This window comes from Tachyglossus aculeatus, chromosome X1 (assembly GCF_015852505.1).
Source record: "Tachyglossus aculeatus isolate mTacAcu1 chromosome X1, mTacAcu1.pri, whole genome shotgun sequence".
Taxonomy (NCBI): domain Eukaryota; kingdom Metazoa; phylum Chordata; class Mammalia; order Monotremata; family Tachyglossidae; genus Tachyglossus; species Tachyglossus aculeatus.
Genome location: NC_052101.1, coordinates 128,651,620 through 128,661,552, shown reverse-complemented (window position 1 = coordinate 128,661,552; position 9,933 = coordinate 128,651,620). Strand labels below are relative to the sequence as shown.

Below are 9,933 nucleotides of genomic sequence, written 5' to 3'. Positions count from 1 at the left end.
AGGAAGAGGAAAGGGAACAAGTCAGGGTGATTCCCAAGCGCTTAATACAGTGCTCTGCACACAGTAAGCGCTCAATAAATATGATTGAATGAATGAATGAATGAATGCAGAAAGGAGTGGGCGATGAGGAAAGGTGGGGTTTAGTCTGGGAAGGTCTCTTGGAGGAGTTGTGCCTTCAATAAGGTTTTGAAGTGGGGGAGAATAATTGTCTGGCAGGTTAGAGGAGGGAGGGCATTCCAGGCCAGAAGCAGGACGTGAGCTAGGGGTCCATGGCGAGTATGTGAGATCGAGGCACAGGGAGACGGTTAGTACTTGAGTAGCGAAATGGGCAGGCTGAGTTGTAGAAGGAGAGAAGAGAGGTGAGGTGGCGGGGTGCTTTAAAGCCAATGGTGAGGAGTTTTTGTTTGAGAGGGATGTCACAAGCCCTGCCAGGAGATTGTTCCTCCACAATACCAGGCGCTCGATCTAGGAGCCCTTAACCAGGGATTTAACTCCCTTATTAATTTGGGTGCTCAAATGACATGTCAAAAAGTAAAACCAAACACCACTGTTACGGTGGAAAGATTTATTTTAAACTAAAGCAGGGGTTAGACACACACACACACACACACACACACACACACACACACACACACACACACACACACAACACACACACACACACACACACATCTCTCCCCCCTCTATAGTTATCAATCCAACTGGTTTGCCCCAAGTCTCGGTGAAGATGGTCCAACGTTGGAGGAGTTTCAAGGAGTCAGACTGCCCGCAGTTTGTCGTCATCCTGGTTCAAGTCTTAGGTGCTGGGCCGCGACAGCCATAAGTGTCTCAGTCCATGGCTTAGGTGGTTCCACGCCAGGCAAAGAGGGCCAGTTCTTTCCACCTTTTATCCATTGTTCTCGGGGGGGGGGGGGGGGGGGGAGGGGGGTGTTGAAGCAGTGATGCTGCTCAGGATTGCCTGCTGTCTTCCCCTCATTAGCTTGTTACCAGGTAAACCAGAAAGGAAGATGACCCTCTCCCCCAGGGCTTATTCCCCCACGGGCATGGCCCCATCCAGCAGTTCTTTTCCTTCCCAGGAGAGCGATTTAGCCTCTCCTTAAACCCTCAGCGAGACAATTCAGGTTCCTCTCCTCAAAATTCCTCAGAGAGATAATACAGTTTCTCCTCTAAATCATCCTTTGGCCTTGTTGCTCCCAGAGTCAAATAATACAAGATTGAATCACTCTCACTCACCACATCACATCGGAAGTAGAGAAGCAGCGTAGCTCAATGGAAAGAGCACGGGCTTGGGAGTCAGAGGTCATGGGTTCAAATCCCGACTCTGCTAATTGTCAGCTGTGTGACTTTGGGCGAGTCACTTAACTCCTCTGTGCCTCAGTTACCTCATCTGTAAAATGGGGATGAAGACTGTGAGCCCCACGAGGGACAACCTGATCACCTTGTATCTGCCCCAGTGCTTAGAACAGTGCTTTGCACATAGTAAGTGCTTAACAAATGCCATCATCATCATTATTATTAGTTGGGCTACCACTGGAGTTTTTTGAGAAGTGGGGTGACATGTCCTGAATGGTTTTTGTAGAAAAATAATATGGGCAGCAGAGTGAAGTATGGACTGGAGTGGGGAGAGACAGGAGGCTGCTGCAGTAATCTAGACAGGATAGGATGAGTGATTGTATTAACATGGTAGCAGTTTGGATGGAGAAGAAAGGGTCGATTTTAGCTATGTTGTGAAGGTGGGAATGAGAGGATTTAGTAATGGATTGAATATGCTCATTCTGCTCATTGTTCCTTCCTCCTCCAACAAATTAGAGGCAGTATGGCTTAGTGGAAAGAGCATGAGCCTGGGAGTCAGGGGACCCGGATTCTAAATCTGACTCTGCCACATATCTGCTGTGTGACCTTGGGCAAGTCACTTAACTTTTCTGTACCTCAGTTCCCTCATCTACAAAATGGGACTTCAATAACTGAAGTTATTACTGTCGAGGACAATGATAGGAGGAGCCAGATCTCCCAGGACCTGAGCAATCACCAGGTTGAGGTTGGGCATCCTGGGCCATGCTCCGATTTCTCCTTGCAGCTGTCTGTGAGATGTGTGGCATCGTGGGCACACGGGAAGCCTTCTTCTCCAAGACAAAGAGCTTCTGCAGCGTCTCCTGCTCTAGGAGCTACTCCTCAAATTCCAAGAAAGCCAGTATCCTGGCCAGGCTACAGGGGAAGCCACCCACCAAGAAAGCCAAAGTTTTACATAAGGCAGCTTGGTCTGCCAAAATTGGAGCCTTCCTCCACTCCCAGGGAACTGGGCAACTAGCAGACGGGACTCCCACTGGACAGGATGCTCTGGTCCTGGGCTTCGACTGGGGCAAGTTCCTGAAGGAGCACAGTTACAAAGCCGCTCCGGTCAGCTGCTTTAAACACGTCCCGCTGTTTGACCAATGGGAGGGTGTAGTGAAAGGGATGAAAGTGGAGGTGCTGAACAACGACGCCGTCCTACCCAGCCGGGTGTACTGGATCGCCTCTGTCATCCAGACCGCAGGGTACCGGGTCCTGCTGCGATATGAAGGCTTCGAGAACGATGCCAGCCACGACTTCTGGTGTAACCTGGGCACCGTGGACATCCACCCCATCAGCTGGGTGTTGCCATCAACAGCAAGATCCTGGTGCCTCCTCAGACCATCCATGCCAAATACACGGACTGGAGGAGCTACCTCATGAAGCACTTGGTGGGGTCCAGGACCATCCCGGTGGATTTCCATATCAAGATGAGGGAACCGACGCCGAGAGAAGCTGACAGTTGGCGGAGCCAGTATTTGAACCCCTGACCTCTGACTCCAAAGCCCGGGCTCTTTCCACTGAGCCACGAGAGAAGTGAAGTGACTTTCCCAAAGTCACACAGCTGACAAGCGGCGGAGCTGGGATTTGAACCCATGACCTCTGACTCCCAAGTGTGGGCTCTTTCCACTGAGCCACGCTGCTTCTCTATAGGCAGTCCCCCTGTCCACGTGGGCCCTAGCCAAGGAGGGATGTGGAGGTGCCCTTCCCCACCCCGAGAAGGCCCTATCACTGTTTCAGTCCACGGCGCTCTGCTGGAATAATTCCAATATTCGGTGTTTGGTTTTTGGCCCTCTGATCCACGTGGCTCGGCCACCCCTTACATAGTCCGTTGCCCCCACCCTCAGCCCCTCTCCGTCCAAAGAGGATCCGTCCAGTTTGAAGGCCATCCACGGAGCAAACATCCTTAAAGAGCTCCGTACCTCTTTCCCATTCTGGCTTCATACTCTCGGTCCTGCTGAGAGGCAAGGACAAGCACCCTACCTCCTTCCCCTCCCCACAGCACCTGTATATATGTTTGTACAGATTTATTACTCTATTTATTTTACTTGTACATATTTACTATTGTATTTATTTTTAGTGATGTGTGTCTAGCTTTATTTCTGTTTATTCTGACGACACCTGTCCACATGTTTTGTTTTGTTGTCTGTCTTCCCCCTTCTAGACTGTGAGCCCGTTGTTGGGTAGGGATCATCTCTAGATGTTGCCGACTAGTACTTTCCAAGCGTTTAGTACAGTGCTCTGCACACAGTAAGTGCTCAATAAATACGATTGAATGAATGAATAACTGTTCTCCCTCTTATTTAGACTGTGAGCCCAATGTGGGACCTGATTATCTTGTATCTACCCTAGTGTTTAGTACAGTGCTTGGCACATACTAAGTGCTTAACAAATGTTAATCATGATCATTAACAATGATGTTAATTCCCAAAACCCAGAATCACATCAACCACCACTTACGTATTTATACCCTCCCTTACCGCTTATGCTTATATGCATAATGAATTGTACCTTCAATTATTTATTCTGAGTAGTCTAGCTGTAAATATTTTTAGACCTGTCTCCGTATGCAAGTTGTATGGGGTGTGGGGGGAAGGGGTCAACGTCTTCAGAGACGCAGCATGGCCTAGTGCATAGTACGTAGTGGATAGGGTATGGGCGTGGGAGCCAGAAGGACCTGGGTTCTAATCCCGGCTCTGCCACTTGTCTGTTGTGTGACCTTGGGCAACTCACTTCACTTCACACACAGTAAGTGCTCAAGAAATAAGACTGAATGAATGAACTTCTCTGTGCCTCAGTTACCTCATCTGTAAAATGAGGATTAAGACTGCGAGCCCATTGTGGGACAGAGACTGTGTCCGACCCAAATTTCCTGTATCCATCCCAGTGCTTACTACAATGCCTGGCACATAGTAAATGCTTAACAAATACCACTGTTGTTATTATTATGTGGTAGTCTTCCAAATGCTTAGTAGTCAGTGGGTGCTCAATAAATGCTGCTACTGCTATCTACCTGCTGCCCCCACTTTAGACAGTAAACTGTAAATAGTAAACAATAGAAAAGCAGCATGGCTTAGTGGATAGAGCATGGGCTTGGGAGTCAGAGGTCATGAGTTCAAATCCCAGCTCCTCCAATTGTCAGCTGTGTGACTTTGGGCAAGTCACTTAACTTCTCTGTGCCTCAGTTACCTCATCTGTAAAATGGGGATTAAGACTGTGAGCCCCACTTGGGACAACCTGATCATCTTGTATTCTCCCCAGCACTTAGAACAGTGACTACCAGCTCTGTTAAATTGTACTCTCCAAAGTGCTTATTACAGTGCTCTGCACATAGTAAGCACTCAATAAATACCACTGATTGATCAATTGATTCCTAATGGGACTATGTTTCCTGGGCCAGGACTCCTTGGGGAGATCTTGTCTCCTCATTCCCCAGCCCATGGACATCCCAACCGTGGTCAGGGCAGAATCGGAATATTCATGATAATCAGCGGTCACACCAAAAACATCCAAGAAGAAGAAAGAATTGAGAATTATCTTTAAGACAAATAAGCAGGATCTTCTACACAGATCACAAAATGGATATGGAAAATAATAAGTGACAAAAGATGAAGGAAAGAGGATTGTAAGAGAAGTTAATAAAAATATGTATTTTGTTGTTGTTGTTAATGCAAAAGACCAAGAGATTGGAAAAAAACAGCAGGATGTCTGAGATGGCAGGGAAAATTTCCTGACAGTAAAGCAAGCAGTGCTTAAAAAATAAAACATAATAAATTATTCGCCTCCAGGTCCGTAAAGAAACAGATGCCGCTTTCCTGGAGGGGAAAGCAGGGGAGTCGAATCTCTGGGAAGGGTGCCATCCCTATCAATCAATCAATCAGTCATATTTATCAGGCACCTGAACTGAATGCTTGACAGAAAGAGTGGACATGATCCTTGCCCTCAAAGGAACTTTCATTCTAACAGGAGAGACTGATGCTCAAATAAATTATGGTTAAGCCGAAGAAAAGAATGGGGAAAAAGTGATATGAAGAGTATGCAACTGCTTCAGTAGCAGAATACAAAAGTGTCTATGTATGTGCAGACGTGTTACCTGTGGTTGTGACAGGTTCAGAGACCCCAGAGCCGTGGGGAATGGAGAGTGAGCTGGTGAAGGGACTCTGGCCGAGAGATTATTTACGAACCCGTTTCCAAATGACTCGGTTGCAGTCTTTGAGGAGAAGGATTTGATTTCTTGTATTCCCTATAAAACCCAGAGAGCTGTTCCTTAAGCAGGAACTATTGAGAGGGTGCGAAGAGAGACAGATGAATGTGGTGTGTGTGTGCAAGGTGAAGGGGAAAGTTGGCAGATTGGTTTTCCAGGCTACTTTAAGGCACATTTCCCTGCTCTGTCTCTCTCCTCATCAATTTTGAGAGAGGAAAAGAGTGTGTGTGTGTGTGTGTGTGTGTGTGTGTGTGTGTGTGTGTGTATTCATTCATTCAATTGTATTTATTGAGTGCTTACTGTGAGCAGAGCATTGTACTATGCGTTTGGGAAGTACAAGTTGGCAACATATTGAGATGGCCCCTACCCAACAACGTGTGTGTGTGTGTGTGTGTGTCTTGAGAGTGGGAGAGTTAATAATGATGGCATTTGTTAAAGGCTTACTATGTGCAAAGCACTATTCTAAGCGCTGGGGGGATACAAGGTGATCAGGTTGTCCCACGTAGGGCTCACAGTCTTAATCCCCATTTTACAAATGAGGTAACTGAGGCTCAGAGAAGTTAAGTGACTTGCCCAAGGTCACACAGCAGACCTGTGGCGGAGCTGGGATTCGAACCCATGACCTCTGACTCCCAAGTCCATGCTCTTTCCACTGAGCCACGCTGCTTCTCTTAGTTGGGAATATTCAAGAGAAGCGCATGATATAGAAACTCCTAAGTGCTTAGCATAGTAATAATAATTATTGTGGTATATGTTATCTGCTAATTCTGTTGTATTGTACTCTCCCAAGTGCTTAGTAGAGTGTTCTGCACATAGTAAACCCTCAATAAATAAATTAATTCATTCATTCAATTGTATTCATTGAGCACTTACTGTGTGCAGAGCACTGTACTAAGCAGTTGGAAAGTACAATTCAGCAATAAAGAGAGACAATCCCTGCACACACAGGGCTTACAGTCTAGAAGGAGGAAGACAGACATCAAAACAAGTAAATGCGCATTAATATAAATAAATAAAATTATTGATACGTACACATCAAAACAAGTATACAGGCATCAATATAAATAGAATTATACATATACATAAATACTTAAGTGCTGTGGAGTCGGGAGTGGGGGAGAAGAGCAAAGGGAGTGAGTTGAGGTGATGCAGACAGGAGGGGTAGCTGAGGAAAAGGGGAGCCTAGTCTGGGAAGGCCTCTTGGAGGAGGTGAGCCTTCAGTAGGGCTTTGAAGGGGGGAAGAGTGATCTTTTGGTGGATTTGAGGAGGGAGAGCATTCCAGGCCAGAGGTAGGATGTGGGCCAGGGGTCGACAGTGGGACAGGCAAGATCGAGGCACAGTGAGAAGGTTAGCTCCAGAAGAGCAGAGTGTTCAGGGTGGGCTGTAGAATGAGAGAAGGGAGCAGCTCTGAGATGGTTGAGGTGATCCTCGTGCCTGGATTCCCCCAAAAAACATTCGATGGCATGCGCGGTCTGATGGTGCTCCTTTCTGGAGAAGACCAGGATGCCAAACCCAGAGCGCTGAGTTTATGCTGTATGCCGCTTGTCCTGTCGCCGGCCCACTAGGTGGTCCCTCTGCGGGGGCGGGAGACCCCGGCCTGAGGAGGGCCCCAGATGTGGGGAGACCCTGAGAATGCAGTGGAAGCATCTCCGTGCACTGGTTTGGAAGATGAGGTTGTACTGAGGCGATTCCACTGGATCGCAGGGGCCGGTGGCTCAGTCGCCTCGGTCACTCAGTCAGCTCCCTCACCTTCTGCAGCACCTCTATGGCCTTCCACCGCTGGTTAATCGAGAACAACTTTTCAGACTGGGTAGGATCCATGCTCTCCCATGGCTCTGGATTATGGGATCCGCCGCGGCAATCTGACTGGCTTCTCCAAGTTTCCTGAAGATAGTTCCACATCAGGGGAGTTTCAAGGAATCTGCCCCCCTGCAGCATGACATCCTGGTTCAAGTCTTAATTGATTACTGACTAGGCACTTACTATGTCTCAAGCTCTGCAGTAGATACAAGATAATCAGGTCAGACACAATCCCTTACTGAAGGCACATCTCCTCCAAGAGGTCTTCCCAGACTAAATCCCACATTTCCTCATCTCCCAATCCCTTCTGCGTCGCCCTGACCTGTTCCCTTTGCTCTTCTTCCCTCTCCCCACCCCACAGCACTAATGTATTTATTTGTAATTGTATTTATTTATATTGATGTCTGTTTATTTGGAATGATATCTGTCTCCTCCCACTCTAGAATGTGAGCTCGTTGTGGGCAGGTATTGTCAGTCTTTATTGCTGTATTGCACTTTCCCAAGCGCTCAGTACAGTACTCAGCACACAGCAAGTGTTTGATAAATGTTTGAATGAATGAATGAACATGAGGTTTACATCCTAATGGGGGAGAGAGAATCCGTATTCGGCCCCCAATTTACAGATGACAAAACATGTCCAGAGAAGTCAAGTGACTTGTCCAAGGTCAGACAAAGGCAAGGGACAGAGCCGGTATTAGAACTCAGTGGTATTTACTCAGCGCTTAACCATATGTAGAACACTGTACTAAGCACTTCGGGAAGTACAGTATGGCAAATTTGGTAGACACGTTCCTTGCCCACAAGAAGCTTACAGTCTAGACTGGAGTAGCAACTTTGTTGTTTTTACCACTATCACTGGGGAATGCAGCCCAAAAGTCCAGAGAAGAGAGAAATGGCAATTTGGTGATTCACAGAGGCTGGGAAGTTCTCTCTGCCTCTCTGGATGTGAAGCTAATTTGATGGGAAGTAGCAGGAGGATATGGAGTGAACCTCTGTCAATAAAAATGCCCCCAAGTTGAATTCTCCATCAATCAGTCAGTCAGAGGCAGTGTGGCTTAGTGGAAAGAGTTTGAGACTGGGAGTCAGGAGACCTGAATTTGAGTTCTTCATCTGCCACTGGCCTGCTGTGTGACCTTAAGCAAGTCACTTAACCTCTCTGGCCCTGTTTCCTCATCTGTAAAATCAGGATAAGATAGTGAGCCCCTGGTGGGACAGGGATTGTGTCCAACCTGACTGCCTTGTAGCCATCCTGGTGCTAAATGCTTAATAAATGTCAGAATGATTCATTCTGATTATTACTAATTGAGTAGATAATATGTACAAAGTACGGTACTGGATGTCTACTGTATACAGTGACTGGTGCTTACTCTGTGTCAGGCACTGTTCTAAGTGCTGGGGTAGATACAAGGTAATTGGGTGGGACACAGTCCCTGCCCCACAGCAGCTCGCGATCTTAATCCACATTTTACAGATGAGGTAATAACTGAGGCACAGACAAGTGAAGTGACTCTCCCAAGGTGACACAGAAGACAAGTGGTGGAGCCAGGATTAGAACCTAGATCCTCTGACTCCCAGGCCTGGGCTCTTTCCACTAGACCACACTATTTCCTACTGTTCTTACCACGACTAAGGAGATACATCATGGCCTACTGGAAAGAGCACGGGTCTGGGAGTCTGAGGACCAGGATTCTAATCCCGGCTCTGCCAGTTGTGTGCTGTGAGACCTTGGGCAAGTCACTTCACTTCTCAGGGCCTCAGTTTCTTCATCTGTAAAATGGGTGCCTATTCTCTCTCCTACTTAGACTGTGAGCCCCATGTGGGACAGGGACTGTGTCCAACCTGATTAACTTGTATCTATTCCAGTGCTTAGAGCTGTGGATGACACATAGTAAGTACTTAAATATAATAATACTAAGAGCACTGTGCTGAGCACCTCTTATGTGCAGAGCATTGTACTTTGGAGATTGCAAAAGAAGTAGAAGATGGTCTCTGCCCTCAGTGGAAGCAGTGTGCCCTAATGGAAAGAGCACAGGCCTGGAAGTTCTGGGTTCTAATTCCGCTCCACCACATGTCTGCTGTGTGACCTGGGGCAAGTCATTTAACTTCTCTGTGCCTCAGTTTTCTCATCTATAAAGTGGGGATTAAGACCGAGAGACCCACATGGGACATGGACTGTGACATTCATTCATTCTTTCAGTTGTATTTATTGAGCACTCTGGGCTTCAGTTACCTAATTTGAAAAATGGGGATTAAGACTGTGAGGCCCACATGGTACAAACTGATTACCTTGTATCTACCCCAGCACTTAGAACAGTGCTTGGCACATAATAAGGGCTTAACAAATGCCATCATTATTTGTGGCTTAATGGAAAGAGCCTAGGCATAGTGAGTCAAAGGTCGTGGGTTCTTATCCCTGCTCTGCCACATGTCAGTTGTGTGACTTTGGGCAAGTCACTTCACTTCTCTGTGCCTCAGCGACCTCATCTGTAAAATGGGGATTAAAACTGGGAGCCCCACGTGGGACAACCTGATTACCTTGTATCCCCCACAGCACTTAGAACAGTGCTTGGCACATAGTAAACAGTTAACAAATGCCATTA

The 9,933-nt window shown here is 47.1% G+C and overlaps 1 protein-coding gene across 1 annotated transcript; it reads left to right on the top strand.

Moving 5' to 3' along the window:
* The first annotated feature begins 941 nt into the window (after positions 1-941).
* LOC119949969 (lethal(3)malignant brain tumor-like protein 2) lies at positions 942-4,872 on the top strand. The gene is given in 5 exon segments (XM_038771826.1): positions 942-990; positions 1,198-1,248; positions 2,078-2,631; positions 2,634-2,790; positions 4,766-4,872. Coding segments are annotated over 5 exon segments (918 nt in total).
* The last annotated feature ends 5,061 nt before the right edge of the window (positions 4,873-9,933 follow it).